Source organism: Cupressus sempervirens, chromosome 2, assembly GCF_028749045.1.
Source record: "Cupressus sempervirens isolate cs-2001-9-10 chromosome 2, ASM2874904v1, whole genome shotgun sequence".
Lineage (NCBI taxonomy): Eukaryota > Viridiplantae > Streptophyta > Pinopsida > Cupressales > Cupressaceae > Cupressus > Cupressus sempervirens.
Genome location: NC_143119.1, coordinates 76665353 through 76686800, shown reverse-complemented (window position 1 = coordinate 76686800; position 21448 = coordinate 76665353). Strand labels below are relative to the sequence as shown.

Sequence of the window (21448 nt, the reverse complement as noted above, 5' to 3'; positions counted from 1 at the left end):
GTTATTTTAGTGTTGCCAAACCTTCCTGAGTATCGAGTTCATTTCCGCGACCCCATTTCCTACTGGTTGCTTTGTAAACCAAGCTCAACTTGATCACTTAGGTCTGTGTTGCTTTATGAAGGAAAGAGGATGTTGGAGTGGGACTAGAACTTGATGCTTTGGGGTTTGAAGTAACTTTGAAAAGGGTATTCAAAAACCTAATTTGTTTTGGGTCTTGTTTGAAATTTTGTAAAGTTAGATCCAAAAAACCATTTCAAGAGGGCCAAAAGGGGCTCACAGGGCTACTAGGCCAAATTGGGGTTTGAGACTTTGTGCAAGTGTATGATTCAAACTAGTGGTGTAGTCTATGGTAAATAGGTGCCCTAAGATCTTTTAACCTCTTAGAACCCTTGGGACAAACTTCTAGGGTGTTTTCCTAGTATTGACTTAGTTGTGGGAGATTGGTGCAAAACCCATAAAATGGACAAGTTTGGTTCTTTGTCCTTGGATTCTTGGTTAAGTTGGAGAGTGTGTTTCTTTGATCCATTGGAGGATTGGAGTGTGCTTAAACCTTGTAATAAGGTTAAAGATTTGATAGCTAGTTGGTTGATTTCAAGAGTGGGAAGCCCATTTGAAGCTTCTTAGTTGTGCTCTCCACATCAAAGTTTGAACAAAAAAAACTTTTGAACATGATGGACGCCACTACAAGTGCTACTTTCTAAAGGATAGGCACATTAATGTCCAACATGGTGGAAAGCCTCAAGGACTAAATGAAACTCAAAAGTCCCATTCTAAAAGCATTTTAGTGTGATAGATGGTGTAAGTTGAAGATAAGATAACAACCAAATTATTAGTTAGTACTGTGTGCTTACTAACAAATGTAAGCTAAGTACATGATGAGGAAAAATTACAAAGATCTCTACATCTATGACATGATTCCTTCTCTCCCTAAATATATGTAAGATTTTTTTTAAATTGTCTATCATGCATGTAACCACCTTCATTCCCCTAATTTCTTTTGTATAAGCACATTAGTGTAACATAACTAACCTACCCTACATTGTGAATTTCTCCTGTGCACTCTTCTATTAGAGTTCTCTCTAATATCTCCTAGGTACTTTCATTTTTTCCTATATAAAGTTGTTCTAAAAAAACAAAAATAAACAAACATGGGTCAAATTATCTCAAGCATAATATACAAGCAATCACCTAATAAACACACTCAAATTATCTCCAATGCTGATGATGGATCATGGAGAGTGATACAAGACATTAATGGAAAAATCTCAGTTAAATCCTGAGGATTTTAATTAAATTTATCACGGACTAGAATTTTCATCAAAATTATCTCCAGCATAATAAACATGCAATCACCTAAACATAAGTTATTGTAATATTCTACGAAGCCCTCACCTGAATTTTAAACTAGTTCATTTTGTCGGGGCATGGAACCACCAGCTGCAGTGTTGGAATACAATGCTTACTCTGCTTAAGACAAAATTGAATATGCGCCCATATGTTTAAAGAGAAAAAGTTAAATCATTTGAAACACGTTGGCCTATCTATCATGGATCTTGTTCATTATTTTCTTTTATCCACCATGAATTTCATTTAAACTTTAATGCAGGTATGCTGCAGGTAATGTTTTTCTATCCAGACATGCTCTTCCTCGACATAAAAATTTAAGCAAATTATACACCCTAGTTGGAAACAGAAAACACCCCGTTACAATTCTGAAGAAGTCCAATACAATATCAGCAAGGAAAATATTTATTTACTTGGCATCTAATAATATGGACAAGTACTATCAGCCATCTTCTTGGAAAAGCTGATTTTAATTTTTCTTTGTTTATTAAATGCTACAGATAAAACAGGATTGAAAAAAATGATAGAGGCCTTCAAAAATATTAGACAAAATCTCAAAGTGCCTTTTTCAAGGCAGCCCTACAGTACAAAATAAATGTTCCCGCTGCTATGGCCTTGGAAAATAGGCAATGTTACCAGGTTAAATTTGTTAGGGTACAAAGTAGTAGCCTTTTGAATGAATGATAAAAGGTACTATGGTAAAGGAAAAATAAATTTACTTCAATGTACAACAAGCTTTCTAGATTTCTATGATTTTAATTTAAAACAACCCAGCTGCATTTCTTCTACAAGCCCATTTCTTAGGAAGATGGCGTAACCAAGAATGCCTGGTAATGAGAACCTCTGTTGTTAGAGTTGGTTCCTGTGTTGAAGCTATTGGATCCTCCTTTTAGAGGTGGAAAATCTTCGTCTGTCAGTTGATAACTGTGTTGTGTAGGTGATCTGGCAAAATAATCAAAGGTCCCTGTTAAGATGCAGCTGAGATATTATGCCAGATTCCTTTGGAGAAAAACAAGACCACTATAAATAAAGTACTTTCAACCTTGAGATCTGACAAACTCTTAAATGGGCCACTTTGTAAACTAAGAAAACATTTCACATAGCATGTCCTAAAGTCAAATTTACCTTTGGTGTTTAGGAGATGAAGGTTGATCTGATGGTGAATGTCCAGAAGATGTGTTAGACTGATAAGAATTGTGCTTCGATTGATAAACATGTCCATCATTCATTCTTGTACTACCATCGTTATACCGCTCTTCATATGCCTCTCCAAATTGTCCAGGCCCAAACGACCCAAACTCCACAGGCTCAGGCATAAAGGCCATATTATTATCACACGGATATAGCATGTAAACCGTTGAAACAGCAGGCCCGTTTCCTGGAATTGCTTGAAGATTAACATTTGTGTTTATAGGCTGCAAAGGATACATTCCCCCAGACACGTGTGTCATGAAGTTACCTGTATTTAGTGAAGAATTTCCGGATGCAAAAGGAGCATGTGGCACTTGGTATGAACTTCTCCTAAAACTGTCATGCCTATTATAATCCCATACCCTGTCCACAATCTTTCCCTCAGAGTTCCTGTCACCTCTTGAATTTGATTTTTGAGGTTGATTACGTGCATCATGTTTATTTTGACCACGTCCAGCACTCCTATTTTTCGGACCTGCATCCTGATCTCCATGTTCATTGCGGTCCTGACCATAACTACCACGGTCATTGCGATCTTGACCATAATTAACACGGTTTCCTCTGCCTCCTGATGATTGCCGCTCTCTGTACGGTCTCTGTATTCACATGTTCAAGTTACAATCTATCAAAAATAAGCTCATTCTGCTCAAACGAAAAACTAGATGAACAAACATGAACCAACCAACATAATTATCACTTACAATATTGGGAAGATAAGTTCCAGTACCACCACGATATCTAGGCAGTTCTTCACCAAATAATCGGTTAGGTGCATTGAAATGTTGCACATTTCCACCGGGTCGATTTGAATTGGGCTGCAACGAGGAAACAGGAACAAATCCATGCCCATAGTTTACAACGTGAGTGAACATGTTCAAGTTAGTAGACAAATTTCGCCCAGAGCCATCCCATTGTAAGTGACTCTGCAAGTATGGAGGCATTGGTGCTGGATAATTCATTGAAGGGAAGCCTGGATTTTGGCAAATGCGTCCATAATGCAAATTCCTCAAATGGCTTTGAATGTCACTTTGAAGAATATCACTATGAGATTTCATCTCATTCCTATTCTCCACAGGCAACCCCTCTACAGCTCCTATGTTTGAACAAGTAAAGATATCAGAATGCTCTGAACTTTCCCCAAAGTCATAGGTTGAAGAACTGTCAAGACAGTGTTCAGGTTGATCCAGACGATTATCAAAGGAATCATCACTGGGACCAACACCCTCAAATGGACTTGATGATTCTTCACTGGTTACCCCCTCTGAAGATAAATTATATACAGGAAGCATAGCCAAGATTGGAAAAGGAGGTCCAGTTGGATAAAACGTAAGGGGAGCTACTCCAATATTATCTATTGGTCTTTGTCGGGCCCCCTGGCCCATAGTGACAGGTGATAAATTAGCACCAGGGATAACTGAATCAGAGGAGACAGCTGGCCCAGAGTCACAAACAGGCAATGTGGAGGGTCGAAGATGTTTAAGTCCTGAAGAAATATTTTTGCTTGCCATGATTGGCAAAGCTGTTTCAGACGTTGCTGTTTGTATGCCTGATCTACTTCCATGCGAAGGTAACATAGAGTGGTCTCCATGATTCAGAGAGCTTGGATTTCCAGTTCCAAACAAATGGTTATCCTGATTACTAGTCTCATCTCCTGCACGTGTTCCATCCATTCTGCTTTCCACTTGCCAATGGATATTTGATTTCCCAGAAGATGAAAAGTCTCTCAGCTTAGAATTTGAAATGTCCACATTGTTGTTTCCCCTTCCTCTGGCTCTTTTATTATGAAATTTGGGCAACCTTCCAGTTGCCCCAGTCCATGTTTCAACCATTCTGGAGGAACTAATTTCTTGACTGCTTGTCGTCAATGCCTTCTGACTAAGCTCTCCTCCATTGTCATGTTTAAATGTGGGATGACTGTAAAGTGAAGTGAAATCTGTTTGTCCCTCTAGAGGGAGCCCTTTGACATCTTTGGCAAGTTTATTCTGCCCTCTCAGAAATGGGCCTGCTGCTGTACCTACAGGTGCCCGAGGAGAAGCAGACATTTCATGACTTGTGGACAGTGTTTCTGAATGAGCTAAATGAAAACCCCTTCCATTATTCATATCCAGTACAGCATGCCCACATTGAGATTCCTGGTCCTCCAATCTTTGACAGAAATTAGTATCGTAATGCACATCCTCTTCTTCATGATGTGATCCCAATACCCCTAATTTGTCAGGCATGGGTGAATCTTCTAAATGTGCATGATTTCCAATTCCAACATTTGCTAAATAAGGTGGCAATGCAGATGGAACAGTACCTTGGGGAAACTGGATATTTGAATAGGAAGTTGGTTGTCCACCGGGTCCCCAAGCTGGCTCAGTTATGGAAAGGCTTGTATGAACCATTCCCGAGAGATTGGCAGGACCATATGCCATTGAAGGAAAAACAGAGGGAGAAATAGGGACAGGAACAGGTGCAAAATTCATTGGCATAGGAATTTGTGAGGCTTGTCTATTAACAAACTGTGGGTGAGGGATACCCATCAAATTAACTGGATCCTGCATATTCTTATGTGGAAGAATAGGAGCTGCCATTGTTCCATTGGGTTGTGTGACCTCTTGCCTTTGAACATCAAGTCCAGCATCCTGGCTATCATTACTTGTAAAGAAAATTTTGGCACAATTTGGAGAGTCACTTTGACTTAAATCATCAGAATCAATATTCTCCTGAGATGAGCTCCATTTCAACGGTACTGATTCATTTGGCGATGTTGCTTTTGATGTGAGAGAACTGGAGGAATCAGAGCTCATATTCTTTCTTCGCCGGTCAACAGCACTATGTTCAACTCTCACAGAAGAAGCGTGATTTCTACCAGCATCTGTTGTTTCCCCTCTGATTCGCCTTGCTCGAGGAATTTCACTAGGCACACCTGTGAGTTCAGGACTTGAATGAGGTCTAACGAAGTGCAATCTTCTTTTCTCTTCAGAATCAATGCCTGAAGTGTCTACCTTCAGCCCCTTAGGAGCTTTTGTAGCATTTCTATTTTCAGGGGTTGAGTACTTAGATGATATATCTGAAATAGATTGCTGATCATGGTATCTATTTGTCATGATTTTGGAAACTTCAGATGTATTACTGTGTTTGGAAACATAAGTCATCACACCCTTGCTTACCAGAGATTCTTGATCAAATGAACTAGCATTGTTATTTTCTTCGGAAGAATTTGTCACAAGCTCAGTTGGTGGATTGTAAGTCCCCTGAATATGTTTGTTCCCATCCCCTTTTATATTGAATGAATGCAAATGATCAGAAATCATTTTTAACTGTCCAATACATTTACCCGTGTTTTCTTCATCATCATTATTAAAAATGCCCTGGCTTCTGTTGTTATGAACACTATCATTTGAATCTGATCTAGAGGGTAGAAGATTCGATACATCAGGACTAGGTGCATCAGGCCGCTGTCCACTGCCATGCCGCTCCCATGTATTCAGAAAGAACTGATCAATTTCTGAAATAATACATTCTTTGGGGCATTCCAGTATCCGTGCTAGCTTCCGAGCACCAAAGCCGAAAGCACTGCGTATCCTGAAGAAATTCCCTGCAAATATAAAATGAACAATTATTTTACTCAATTTAAAACACAATAGAAAGGTCCCTATGATGGTCAAATCATTCATTAAAACAAACATTTCCTATAAATAAATAAAGTTTTTTAATCAGTATTCTTAATTTAAAAAGATTGATGTTCACCATTTTAAGAATACTATTAGTTAAATACATGTATTATGTTCATATTGGCTATATATATTGGTAGAATTTTGAAATGAGAGTGCTATATAGCTATGTGACAATAAATGTAAAATAAACATGTAAAATTTGATGAAGCTGCATAATAAAAAGCAATTGACATCAGATTTTGTGTCAAATGCAATTAAAATTATTCTCCAGTTTTAAATACAGTGCAGTTTGAACAGATGCAAATGTTTCTACTAATCCCTATCTGAATAGTACCCATGCACCTTCCTTGCAGATGTAACACTTAAACAATTAAGATTCAGGGATTAAGAAAAATTCCTATGTTCTGATTACTAGTTTATACACAGATCCAAAGATAGGGGATTCCAATCCAAGTTCTCTTTTAAAAGGAAGTATAAGCCATAACAAATGTAAAACTTTAGAAGGTAAATCGAAAGTCACAAGATATCTACAGTGCTTAGCCTTATATAAAATGATTGACTATAAGGATAATTAGGTAAGTGCTGGAATGAAACTGTAAAGGATCACAGTACAAAGCAAATAGGACATAAATCATCCAAGGAAAAGAGATGTAACTGATGATCTACTGAGGCCATGGCATTAATTGATAAAGAAGAACTGATAACAGTACTACAGAAATTGCTGAGACTATGACACTGACTGAGGAAGAATATTAGTTTTCAGAAGACTACAATATGCAGGAAAGAGTATTTGAAGATCTTGATAAAGAATGACAGATGCATGCGACTCTGGACATAATGATTGGTCACTGTAAATTTTGCACTATCACGTGGACAGGTTCTGAAACTAATCATTGAAAACTAAACAATTAAGATTCAAGCATTAAAAAAAATCCCTATGTTCTGACTACTTTAGGCACACCCAAAGCTAGGGGATTCAAATCCAAGTTCTCATTCAAAAGAAAGCACAAGCCATAAAGAATGAAAAAAAATAGAATGTAAACCAAAAATTGATTATATAGCATGATTGATTATATAAAGATAATTAGGTAAGTGCTAGAATGAAACCGTAAAGGATCACAGTACAAAGCACATAGGACCATAGTTTTAAAAAACTGTGATATATCGCTAATATCACAAGATATTGCAAGCAAAACTGCCAGCTGATATAATCGCCACATAAATTGCCAACGATATTTTGAAAAAATTGCACCGCATTTGGGATGAAAAAATCACGGTTTTTAAGATTTTGGGTCAAAAAATCACTGATTAAGTCCACTTGAAAAACAATGAAGTTTTCTTTAAAATGTTTAGAATATTTTCATTTACTGCAGGCTGCGACGGCTAACAAAAGGGCTGCAATGGCCACTGAGGAAAGGTGCGATTGCTGAGGACTATTAAGGCACACAGATTCAGACTGTTGAGAATATGTAGAAGCATAGATTCCTACATAGGAACTATTTTGACAATATGCCTCAAAGATGCCATCACATGGAGTGCCGATTGAAGGATACACACATAATGGTTTTGCTCTTCAATAGGTTATAGAAAATATTTTTGGAAATTTAATGTAAATTTGTCTGAGTATCCCAAATATATTTATTTATCGTCTTCATTATTATTTATTAATATAAATATATAAAAATTATATATTTTCAAATGTTTGATAAAAGTGTTGATTTATTGCCGATTTTTTCGCCGAGTTTTTGGCAATTCCGAGTTTTTCAAAAATTTTGAGCTAGCCGAGATATTGCCGAAACCGAGTTTTTCAACAATGCATAGGACCATAAATCATCCAAGGAACAAAGATGTAACTGATGATCTACTGAGGCCATGGCATTAATTGATAGAAGAATTCAAACAAATACTATGGAAATTGCTGAAACTATGACACTGATTGAGAAAGAAAGAAACTTTTCAGAAGACTAAAATATGCAGGAAAGAGTATTTGAAGATCTTGATAAAGAATGACGGATGCATGTGATTCTGGACTTAAAGATTGGTCATGTGGACAGGTTCCCAAACTAATCATTGACAAAGATTTGATATGTTGTTTGACTTACAGTAAAGCCGATTGTCAAGCTAATTTAAACAGGCTTGGAGATGACTTGCATTGCTCTCCAGAAAAATTTAAAGGTATGTCGTTGGTGGAATTGTCAAGATAGATTGTTTGGTGTTTCCCTTCAGATATCTCTTTTTGGTTTGTTCCACAAATAAAAATTTGTTGTCACGTTCCCTATTATGTTGTTTGTGTTGGCGCTTAATTCTTGTTGGTTGGGTCTAGACAAAGGTCAAGGGGAGAGATAGGAGGCTTAAGATGTTTTTGCTATGGTGTGCCATACTTTTGATATCGTTTCAAGAATTGGAGGATGATTTGAGGCCAATCAGTAACCTGTTTTTAACGCTCTTTCACATGTTATGTTTGAGTCCAGCTTTGGAGGTGGTTGCAATGCTTATGAATTAATTATACCATTTGTAAAAGATCATTTGAGATGTAACTGGGTCCTCTCTTCTTCCTGAAGTGGACTGCATCGAGTATTTCTGTTCAAGGTCGCCAACCTTGTATTAATAATGCCTATTTTGTATGGCCGGCCTTGTCTGTGTTTCCAATGGACAATTCACAATATATCTTGATGAAAAGAAATGAGAAAATGTGACAATAATTGTGAAGTGTGTGTGATTCAATTGTGAAAACTATATCGTGCAAACAAGGCAGAACTGAGAAGTTTTTTAAAGGATCTGAGGGGAAGATCAATACCATTGATCAGAAAATTCGGTTAGATTTTTGTTGAATCTGAGTTGCTATTATTGTTCATTGAGGGTTGGTGTAATCCTTGGCAATGTACCTAAATTGATAAGGACAGTGAGTTCCTTGGCTTCTAGCCTCAAACATTGCTATCAATTATCTAGATATAGTGAATCCATTTCTCGCCGTGATTTTTCCATCTTTGGTTTTCCATGTAAATTTGGTGTTCCTATGTGTATATTATCTAGAATCTTTACTTTATTTTTGCTGATTATTAATTATATTATTTCAGATCTAGAGAACTTTTAAATGTGTTGATTATTTAAGTGTGTTCGACAATAACAGCAGCCTCAAACATTATTAAACTATGTTGAATGTTCTATCAATATCTAAAAGTCTCAAACATTACAATACAATAGTCTATGAAACTACGCTTCAATTGCACTATCAATATCCAAAGACTCAGAACCATCCGAGTCAATAATCATCATGGTTACCAGGAGACCCGTCTCCCCCCTAAAAGTGGCGTCTCGGAGACCGAGACGCGTCTTGGAGACTTTTCGCGTCTCCAGAGACCTCAAAAAAGGTTGGAGACTTCATGACGAAGTCTCTTGAAGTCTCCCCGTCTCCTAATCCAAAAAGTGAAGTCTCCCCGAAGTCTCCTGATAAAATATAAATGTAAAATATAATATTAAATAATTTTATATATTTTAGCCCTCATTTAAATGTTTTTAATGCAAAAATCTAAGGTACTATATGAATTTCGTAAAACTGCTTGGTGATGTACGTCACCTACAGGAACACGATACAAGTCTAAGACAACATATTGGAAGCTGTACAGGATTGCAGTAAAGATCCCAAATCACATAAATTTATGCGGCTGAGGAATTAGGGTGCAAAAACTGTTGTTAGTGCATTAGAAGATAGTATTACGTATGTTACAAAAATCTGATATGCAAATGCTTGATAATAGTATTATTCCTCATGAAAACCAAGCATCTATTTGCTGATAAAAACTCAGCGATAACAGTGATAGACTAGAGGTTTTATGTATGTTAACATGAATGTATTTGGTCCCATATTTCTGTTTTTTCAAGAGGATATCATGTTTCAGTTTGATGTATAAGTCGTATTTGTTATTCGTACCTGTTTATCTGCTGTTGGCAATATCCTAGTACCAATATAGGAATCTTTGTTAGTTGAATCTGTGTAACTGGAAAAAAAACACTATTACAAAATGATTTACTCCCTTTTAAACTAAGCAATCCTAACTCTCAGTTAGAAAATAGAAATCCTAAGTGTGTCTCTATGCATGCATCAATGTTGAATAATTCAATAATTTTCACAAATTTTTTGTAGCAATGCCAATTTGTCAGGTTTTAAAATCTATTTCAGTAATGTACTTCTGTATCTGACCGCTTATTATTATTATAATCTTTGACAGTTTGACTCTATAAATCTATTTTAATTTTTAATGTGACAACACTAGTATTATTAATTTGTTATTTACTTTAGTCTTTTAGTCTTACGGTATTACTATTTTGAAATTTTGAAATTTTGTATTTACTTTTAGTATTAGACTATTTAAGTTTAAACTATTAAAAATTTATTTTAAAAAAAAAAAAAAATTGCCGTCTCCAAGTACCCCCGTCTCCTATTTGAAAAATTGTCGTACCAGTACCAGTACCAGTACTGGAGACCTCAAAGTCTCCCCGTCTCCCGGTGACCTTGATAATCATCCTCTAGCAGAAGTGGATCATCTAATGGCAACATTGTGGTCGGTGCCAAATAATAAACGTTTTCAGAGCAAACAGCGTGCAATCATACAAAGAATTAAAAAGTGCACTTATTTAATTTCAAAACTGAAGAATGAAACTTTTTGAGCATGCATCGAGACTCAAACTTAGCATGCCTTAGAAAATTAAATAACTGTAACTTTTAATGTGTATTTCATTGAAATTTTGAATATATTTGTGAACAAATTAGAATAGCTGTTTTGATTCTGATAAATTTGATATTTGAATATATTCTTTTAATTTTCACGTAAGTACAGAAGCAAACCAAAAAAATTAAAACAACTATATTTTAAAAAAAAATTGGGTTCCCAATTGTAGGAGGCTACTAGCCATCCCTAAATGCCATGGTATTTATGCCAATATGGTAAAACACTACCAACAACCTATGCAAAGTAAATAGTTCATAACATTACTATCACAATTATCTAGGTAATTAGAACAATGCACAAAATGATAAAATATGTCTTTTATTTATTGTCCCAAGCCAAGTTACATACCCGTACCAAAGATAGTTCCAAAATTACCATACCATAGTATTCCATGTGCGTACTACATATAGTGTATGAGTTGGTTACTAATACCAACCGATGTGACTATAGGTACAACTTTTCTTAACAACTAGTTAAGTACTTAATTGCAAATTTACCTACTACACATGGGATGTTTCCTACAATTTTGGGCACCTTTACAAGAATCAGGGACAGGAAAGGGATACACCCTTGACGTCCCCCCATCTCGAAAACACCCCTAGGGAACGGAAATTTCGCGTGCTAGGGATGTTCCTCTATGTTTCCTTGCTAAATTCAGGTTTTTGTAGATTTAACCATCACGCCACGCTACAGGGGCTTTGTTTGGGTATATTGCATGTAAGTGTCCAATATTAATACGCAGAGTAATTGGAAAAATATTTTATGTATTAACAAATGATTGCAGAGATCATTATAAAGAATTTACAAATGTACAAAATAGAAAGTTTCTAATAATAAACTTAAGAAGATCATAATCCATCCAAACTAAGGTCCACGATAATAAACCATGCAATGGCGAGAAGAAGACATATTGTACTCATCTTGGCAGTAGGAGCAAAAGTCTCCAAAGGCACCATTTGAATGATACTTGACCATATAGACCCATTTGCAACTAATGAGTTTCTTCCCTAGAGGAAGATCAGAGAGAATCTAGGTACAATTCTTCATAAGGCTCTAGTATTCCACATCCATAGCATGTTCCCATTTTGGAATCCCTTTGGCCTCTTTAAATGTTTGCGGCTCATAAATGCTATGAAGGTTGACCATGAGAGAAAAGTTAATTGGATCTGGTTGCTTGCCCTTATTTCTAGAAGATCTACCCTTAATGAGCTCATCAGGACGAAGATCATTGCTTGTCTTAACCCACCATTTAGGTCAGAAAGTAGATGTGCCAATGTCAGGAGTAACTGGAGTTAGAACTGAAGGTAGAACAAGATTTGCAACAAGTGGAAAATTAGCATCATCCGATGGAAAGCCACGTAGTGCACCATTAAATTCAGATTTTGCATCATCCCTCCCATTAGGTGGACTTAATGGAAGATGGACACACCCAAATCAAAGGCCTTTAGACGTTGATCCTCAGAATTCTACTCAGACGAGGAAGAGAGATTGGTCCTTGTTCTTTGTCAAAAGACAACATCACAACTGAAGATAGGACGAACGGTGCCTACATCAATCAGTTGGTATACCTTATAGTTGTCATTGTAGCCTATAAACATGAACTTTTGGCTCTTGCAATCTAACTTGGAGTGCTAAGCATCTAGAATCCAAACATATGCTAAAGAGCCAAAAACATTCAAATGGTTGATCCTAGGTTTGCAACCAGTCCAGGCTTCCTCAAGAATATTTCCCTTAACAACATGTATAGGAAACCTATTAAGGAGATAGACCGCAGTAAACACTGCTTCTACCTAATATTTCTTAGGAACAGTTATGTGTTCCATCATAGACCTAGCTACATCAGAGCATGAACCAGCCATAGTACCTTAGACGTTCGCCATGAGTCGCCATCCTTGAAAAACGTCTTGTACTGCTTTCCAACCTGACAAGCTCCAAAAACTCTCTGATTTTGGGTTTGAATATATAGCATACACAGACTTAGTAATCGACTCTTTCTTAGACTATGATTAATTGCCTTGTTCTCATACACAATCATGTTCCATCGCCTTGTTCTCAGACACAATCATGTTCAATCCCCTTGTTCTCCAAAATGTAATCACATTGTGGTACAAAATCGAGGCTCCGTCTAACAAAAACGAAGATCAACTAAAAGGTATAAAGAAAAGTTGAAACCTAATGTGTTGGAATTTTTTAATATTTTTTCAGACTAGTCAAACGTAAATGTTGATCAATATTTAAGAGAAAATAACATGATAACTAGCAATTTTGTGGAGTTATTATCACTGCAATACAAAGAAAGTATCGTTGGCGATTTATTCAGCAATAAAATCAGGCAGACAAACTTGAAGTGATATATCGTGATGTATCACAAATATTGCAACTATGATCCTCAATACCACCAACAATAGTAGTGTGTTGCACGATCAACAATCGAGAACATGTCTAAACTGAGTATCACATCAACCTAAGGAGAACACTACATGATCTAACTCACAGAGAATAGGTAAAGTTCCATACTAGTAATATAGCATACATTGAGGAAAATGAGATTTCTCCCACTAGATTGTATTTGTACGTTGCCCTTGCCAACAACAATATACTCTCCACCTCCTCCAAATCTAACTAAACCAATAAAGGGAGAAAAAACTATAAACCAATCATGCTTGTGAGTGTAATGCTAAGAAGCACTAGAATCTTATTACTAAGCATAAGATTTGACATGGTCCGTAGGTCCTTTAGCCATAATTGCATAAAAGGAAGACTCTTCCTGCTATGTGTGCTCAGTAACATTGTGCCAACAAAATCTCAAATTGCCCTCCAACATCAAGTTGGTCAATAACGTCACTTACACATTTCCCAATGCATATAAAAGAAGAAATAAATAAGAGCTCATAACACAAATTCAAAAACACGAATCCCAATGCAAAAATTGAGGCAATTGCAAGTACAGACTTGATGAAGTACAACTCACGAATTCCAAGAAAATTTTCCGGCTAACCTAAATATATCTGATGAAGATCCAAAAATCCTTGCAAAAAACCCAAAAAGAATCTAAAACTGAAATTTAAATCTATTGGAACAAAAATTGAGACACAGAAAACGAGACTCAAAAACTGATGATGACCCAGATAAGATCTCCAAAAACCTACCAAGAATTTGAAAGTAGTTCTTCAAAACGACAAAGAACCTGAGAGTTTAGAAAGAAACCTTAGCCATTTTTTTAAAAACCCCAAAAATGCAGATTTAGCTGTAAAAAATGGTGGAAACAAAAACTTTTGGCCGCAGATCAAAGACTAAGGGTCTTTGGAAACCCTAAACGGCTTGAGATCAGAAGACGGCGACCATAAACCTGATCAAAATATCCCAAAAATGGCTATTGCAGAAGAAAAAGAGTCATTTTAATGAAAGTTTTCACATAAAGGGTTGTCATGTGAGCATGAGTTTGAGAAAAACATGAGCCTCAGCAATAACAAATCCTTCGCTGAATACAGGAAAAAAAATGCCACAGCAGGAAGAGTTTGCACTTAGCAGAGAGACATCGCCTAGGAAAAAAAATCGATCCACGATTTTTAGCAGCAAAAAAACAGAGGATTTATAGGTCGACCAGCTTGCAAAGCAGCTCAAACAGAGGAAAACAAAAAAAAATACTGACATCAAGTAGAAAAATGACACCCAAATAGCAAAAAACGAGCAGAAATTACGTCAAGAAAATCAAAGTTGAATTGTGCTTGCTCCCAATTTGTAGAGAAAATGTCACCGACAAACCCTATTCGAGTTCTGAAACATTCTGCAAAAAAAACACAACTATTTTTGAAAAAGTTTAGACCAAAATTTTATTTGAGAAACTATAAATTTTTCGAAAAATGGATAAGGTCTGGTATCATGTTACGCAAAATAATTGGTAAAATATTTTATGTATTAAAAAATGATCGAAGAGATCACTATAAAGAATCTATAAATGTACAAAATAGAAAATTTCTAATAAGAAACTTAAGAAGATCGTAGAAACGATCTTATTTATAAAGAATTAAATATATTACATAATTGTGCATTAAAGTTCTAATAATATTCTAATAAATACTACCAAGGTCAAATAGAATTTTGTTGAATGATATCAATAGAATTAAATTGCTTCAAATGGCATTTGATGAAGGAACCAAGACATGGCACTGCTTCTCAAGAAAAGTGCCTCGTAGATGTCAAATATCAAACACAACAAACTCTTCAAATATTCTAACAGTAAGGATAAAAAGATAACAATGAGACAAAAGTGGCTTCTAATTCTACAAATCATAAGGGAATGCTTTTCGATGAGGCACTAGTGTACAATATTCTTTGAAGGATTTTCAAATGATAATTGCTTCTATATCATGTAGCCCAACATAAGTGGAAAAACATTAATTATTTCACTGTACCTCGTATTACACCAAAAATGCAGAACACTTTGTAGCATACAAGATGGAGAAGAAAATCCATGAACAAGTGAAGAAAGCAATCACAGATTTTTGGCTCTACTCTAGGCTATCATCCAATGTTGTTATGTCTCCATATTGGCAAGATATTGTAGAAATTGTTACAGTTGTAGGTATTGGGTTCAAAGCCCTGTCCAATGAAGCATTGAGGGTTCGTATGATCAATAATGCAATATGGGATTTTAATATGTTAGCAAACTTTGATTAAATTAGGCAAAAGACTGGATGTGCAATTATGTTAGGTGGGCAGATAGAAAGAACCAAGCTCTCGTCAACTTTCATATCTCTTTTAATACTAGCATGATCTTTTTGAAATCCATGGATGCGTCAGATGGGATTAAATATACAGCAGCCACATTGTTCAAAAACCTTGAATTATTTAACAAGGTGGTCAACGATGTATGGTGTTACATCCCAAATTTTTGACCTAATTTTAAACTTACTCATAACCGTTGGATTTAACGGATTTTTCTTTCATGATCATGTGAAGTAGGTAGTTATTTATATCCATTGTATTAACTGTTAATGAAGATGGTTATTAACCATTAATTGTTATATGATGTTAGTAGTTGCTTGATTTTGGAATTATGATTAATAATTTAAAGTCTTTTAAATGTTTTTATGAAAGTTATTATAGAATTGTTATTACGGTGGAAGTGTTTTCATGGGTGATTGCAGGAGAAGATGGGGGGGCAAGCATTGCTAAACGGGATCATCGGAATGGGATGCTCGCTTAGTTCAGTTAATAGGATTGACAGGTATGACCTTAAACTTCTTTGGTAAGGACTTAACGACTTGAACATAGAATACATCTGTGGGACCCACATGAGCTATTTAAATAAATAATATGAGAAACATAAAATAATTGAGTTAAAATATAAAACATACCTCAAAGGATTTTAAATGATCTTTCACCATATTATTATAATATATATGTATATATGTACATATAGATATAAAAATGAAATGGCACCATTATATTATAATAATTTAATAAAATGATGTCACCTCATTAATATATTTACATGTATATATATAAATATAAAATTATAATGATATTCGAATTATAATCTTCCAACTCTATTTCCATTTTTAATATTTCTTTGCTTTTAACCAATTAAACACTTAGCATGATAAATTGACAAATAATCTTTTAACTTGCGGAAGCCAAGAAGTAACAATTTGTTCTTTTAATATGGAAGCCGTGACAAGAGGCGGATATCATATTTCATACACTCGACTATCTATCTTTTGCTACGTTTTCCAATATTCTCTTCGCCCTCCATAACAACCGATTTTCATATATTTCTTGTGCCGAATTCTCAGTTATCCCAATCTGCACTTTCCATTCAAAAGCAGTGCCCTTAAAACTTTGTCGTATGTGTTCTGATCACATTGAAGTCTAAGTATCTCTGCATTTTGGATACATCCACAACAACTGAAGGAGAGTTGGTTACCAAGACGATTTGCAAATACTTCAAGACAGACCCAAACTTATATCAGGTCATGTGAAAACCATTCCAGTTCATGTTATTCCCATGTTATTTCTTTTTACAAGCGATTTCCATAGCTGTAGCTGTAGTGTACCATCACTTATAACTAAATAACTCTAGAGAGTTGCTTAGCAATAAGCATATTGATGTGTTATAGCATGGATTCATAAACTATTTGCCAATAAATTTTAAAGTCGGTTGATAAATATTTACGCAAGTTTCTTTCTTTAAAACAAGATTGTTAACTGCTGGAAGATTGCAATATTCATGAATCAATAAGAGCAGGATGCTTCGAAATTCCGAACACCTAGGACTCACCGGCCGTTAAGCCACATAAAAGGTGAAGAGGTGAGATGAAATCCTACAAGGATAAGAAAGTAAAATCAGACTTGATACTTTAAAACAAAATAAATAAATCTTACTTAATAGCTCATGCTTGTCCCTAATAATGTAACCTGTTGTCAAGTCGAGCGGTGGTGATCGGGTCATTGAACCCATTAGAAATCCTTGGCCAAGGTAGTTTAAAAGGCATGCTTGCCATCTAATGATCACTTGATGTCAGTGGCGCCAGTTACGCAAGCATGTTTGTTTCATAATTGTGCGGACATTCTAAACACCAGAATGCTCAGGTGGCTGGACTAAGATCATCCCAAGTCCGATCCCGAGGTAGAGAGGGCCTTTCTAATTTAATAGATTGTGTGGGAATAAGTATTGTCCAATGTTGGGAGGTTAAGCCTATGTCAATGCTTCTCCCCTCACTAAAGCCGAGGCTTGCACAACCAGCTAAAGATCCTTCAGATGATTCTTGTATGTTCTTTTCTTATTTTCTTGTTAACCATTTACCTACTTGTATGAAGATCGTTAATCTAGTTATTTACAGATGATCATAATTTTAATTACTTTCAGTTGATTGTTAATCTAGTTATTTTCAGTTGATCATAAATACAGTTACTTTCAGTTGATCATAAATACAGTTATTTTTCAGTTGATCATTGGTCTAGTTATTTACAGATGATCATAAATACAGTTATTTTCAGTTGATCATAAATCTGGTTATTTCAATTGATTGTTAAAACAATTAATGTCATATGAATAGGATTTTTCAATTATCTATCAATGAATGTTGGGTAATCTTTATTTAAAATGTCTTTGTTTTCGATATGACAAACCATTTGTTACATCTGGCCACCAAATGTGGTTCAATTTATTATCAAGGTAACACAGCAGGCTCCCCACCCCCACCCCATGCACCCGGACTAGGGACTTGACATTCCCAAGTACCCCCACCACCACCTTCCTACCACGATCTTGTTGCCAGGGTTTCTACAAGAAAAACATGCAGCTGCAATTCTTGTGATAGAAAGGACATAGAAACAACATGCTACTACACACAGATGCACACTAAATATTCATATTTATAAATGTATTACATGTTTCGTACTTGTTTTGATGTCATGCTACTCATTGTAATCAATTTTATGATTTTTTTTTAATGTCCTCTCTTAACTAAACTTTTAATGAACACTTTGCTAAGTTTGATGCTAGTCATGCATCTCCCAAACTTGGGCAATTTTATGAAATAAAAGGAGACAATTATGTGGGTCCTTTGTCACTTAAGTGATTCCTATTTTCCAATCATCAATTGAGGCCACTTGAAACATTTTGCAATAATCCTAAGACTTAATGAAGTGGGGCACTGAATGTTATATTGATATATTAAATTAAATTAATGGCCCTTTGAAATATGACAAGGGATTGAATCCGCAAAGAAACACAAGTTTCTTAAAAAGCTGATCAAGCAACATGAAATGAACTTAGAAGGAAATTGTACTTTTCCTGTAAAGAACCGTGGGAACTAGGATACCTCTACCTTGCAAGAGGCAAGCTACACTTGATTGAAATACATTCAGAAGAGGAGGATCGGGTTGAGCCAGAGGACAGTTGTGAGGAAGAACCTCAGGAAAATCAGCCTTAACTGATAAAATTGGATTAAATATTTAAATGGGGATTACAATTTCTCAAGTGATTTCTTTGTTCTTGGTCTCAGCAATGTTGATGTTATTTTGGGCTTTCAATGGCCCAAATCATTAGATAGGATGTGTTCAAAACTTCCAACAGATACAGCTGAAGTTTATGATTGAAGGTAAGAAAAAACACTAAAAGTTGTGGCAGACGGTCCAAGGATGGCAGCTAGAAGGATGGAAGCTTTCCTCAAAGAAAATGATGTGGAATGGGCAGCCCATTGCTTTGTTTCTAACATGCCTATTACAGAAAATGAATCCTCTCTCCTTAATGATTTACAATCTATGTTAGATAAACATGACGAAGTGTTGGATACTTCCTTCCAGGCTAAGTCACAAGGTTCGAGTTCAAGTTCGAGTTCGACAGCTATGAAGTTCGGATGAAATTCGACAAGGCAAAAAAAAAAAAAAAAAAATTCGACATTAAATTCGTCTTATATAATTTTCAAAAAATAATATGTATATGTCATTTATTTTTAAATGTTAGTATAAAATAAAACTTCAAAGTTATACAATAAAAATATTTTTAAAATATTATAATAAAAATATATTAATAATCATAAATAAACACACAAAACATTAATATATTACTAATAATAAAATATCCATATAATATAAATGTTTCCTAAAAACAATACATAAAATGTTTTGCTTTCATAAAAATTAATTAAAATATCATATAATATAAAAACACCATATATTATTAAAAATGTTGAATGAGATCCTAATAAACACTAGTAAACTTGAAACCTAAAAAATAAAATCAAAACTTTATAAAGATATTCCCTTCCCGACTGTCGCCGACTGAGCAAGTTTGAAAATGGCGGAGCTGCTGTGGGAGATCGTTGGCCAAGGCTGAAACAAAGACGAACAACAACAAAAGATAAATGGAAATTTCAAGAGGCAAAAGATGAACCGTTGCCGTTGAACTAGATAAACAACTGCCAAACTTCAGACAACAACAACTGCCAACGTTTGGACCTTCAGAAATGCTTTTGACTGTCAGACGCAAATTAGATACGTCGACCCTTATGCAAAACGACAAGGTGAATATTGCCGTACGAATTTCTTAACGAATTTTATGATTTTTTTTTCATTTTTTAGGGGTTCGCTGAATTTCGAACCTGAAGCCGAAAATTCGGCGAACCCTGTGACTAAGCTTCCAGGCATCCTCTAGATAGGGGATTTGAGCATGTGATTGAGCTGGAAGAAGGCTCAAAACCAGTTATAACCACTCCTTATAGGCATCCTCATCACTTCAAAGAGGAGACTGAAAAAGACAATTAAGGATTTGCTGAAAATGGGACACATACACCCAACTTTGGCCCTTTTGCATCATCAATAGTGTTGGTCAAGGAAAAAGATGGCACATTGTATGTGTATTGATTACAAGGCATTGAACAAAAGAATTATTAAGAATAGATATCCCATACCTAAGATAGATGATAATAAAAATGTTCATGTACAATGTTTTCGCTTGATACAATATATATAAAGAAAAGAGAGACTCTTTATTACACAAGTAAAGCTCTCTCCAATTTCCAAATATACAATTCTTCATATTTCCATACACATGCCTCTTCACATGACACGTTTCTACATAAAATATTATCATAAATGTCATCTTCAGCTAAAGAGGACCATAACGGTCATTTCTTGTTCATAAAATCAGAGGTATAGATTAGGTCGGAATATAGTAACTATTATGTTAGTAATTGTTATTAGGTTGGGTAGTTAGGTGGTAAGGAAATGCACCGGTTGGTTTCCAACCAACCGACCCTTCTATAAGAACTTGGATGATTGTCAATGTACAAGGGTGGGTTTTCTAGTATTAATAAAGAAATCATTTCCTTTCCTACTGGATTGTGGTATTACTGGTACATTCTATGTTTTATGCATGTGTATATCAATTGTGTTATTTAGTATTTGTGAATTTGAGTGATATTACCACTCTACATTTTTGGCGTCGTTGCCTAAGTTCGGATTTGGAGGTATTTTACCAAACAGGATGGGCTAATGGGAAGACATTCATACCTTGCATCCAAATTACTAATAGTGACGGAGAGGTGGAAATAACCAGGGAGGATCAGTTGACACGTGATCTAGTGACAGCATGGGAAGTTGCGGTCGAACAGTATGTGCAAAGGGAAGCCCATGAGAGGACAGTTCCTAAGAGCACAGTATGCAACGAACTCTCTGTGCCACCGGCGGTGCATGATCTCCTAGGACAGATTCCTCGGCTTTGAGCAAGGAACTTAGTACATATTGAGGACGAAAGAGCATAGATCGAGAGGGAACGAAGAAGGCAACAAGTTCTTCAACAGTTTACCAAGAGGAGGACGCGAGATCGCAAATTAGAGGAACCCAATAAGCCAAGAAAGGAAGATAGGCACTGAATTACTTCACGCCTCTGATTCCAAATAAATACCGGAGGACAGCAATAGAGGACGAAACTAAGGAAGTCGCCCTAAGAACCTTACGTCTCCAACAACAAGAAGCGAGATGCCATAACTTGAGAACAAAAGGGGATTCCCA

The 21448-nt window shown here is 35.7% G+C and overlaps 1 protein-coding gene across 4 annotated transcripts in view; it reads right to left on the bottom strand.

Annotated features, from left to right (window-relative positions):
* Positions 1-1731: 1731 nt before the first annotated feature.
* LOC149571121 (nucleotidyltransferase) overlaps positions 1732-21448 on the bottom strand; it is an 84127-nt gene continuing 64410 nt past the window's right edge. The window contains exons 8-11 of one of the 4 annotated variants that reach the window (XM_089812681.1): positions 3237-6118; positions 2804-3131; positions 2470-2722; positions 1732-2308 (exon numbers count right to left, since the gene is read on the bottom strand). In XM_089812681.1, the coding sequence (XP_089668807.1) occupies positions 2299-2308; positions 2470-2722; positions 2804-3131; positions 3237-6118 (3473 nt within the window). In that variant the 3' untranslated portion in view covers positions 1732-2298. Of the gene's footprint in view, positions 2309-2469; positions 3132-3236; positions 6119-21448 lie in introns of all 4 variants that reach the window. The other 3 variants (XM_089812679.1, XM_089812680.1, XM_089812678.1) reach the window with 3 other exon arrangements.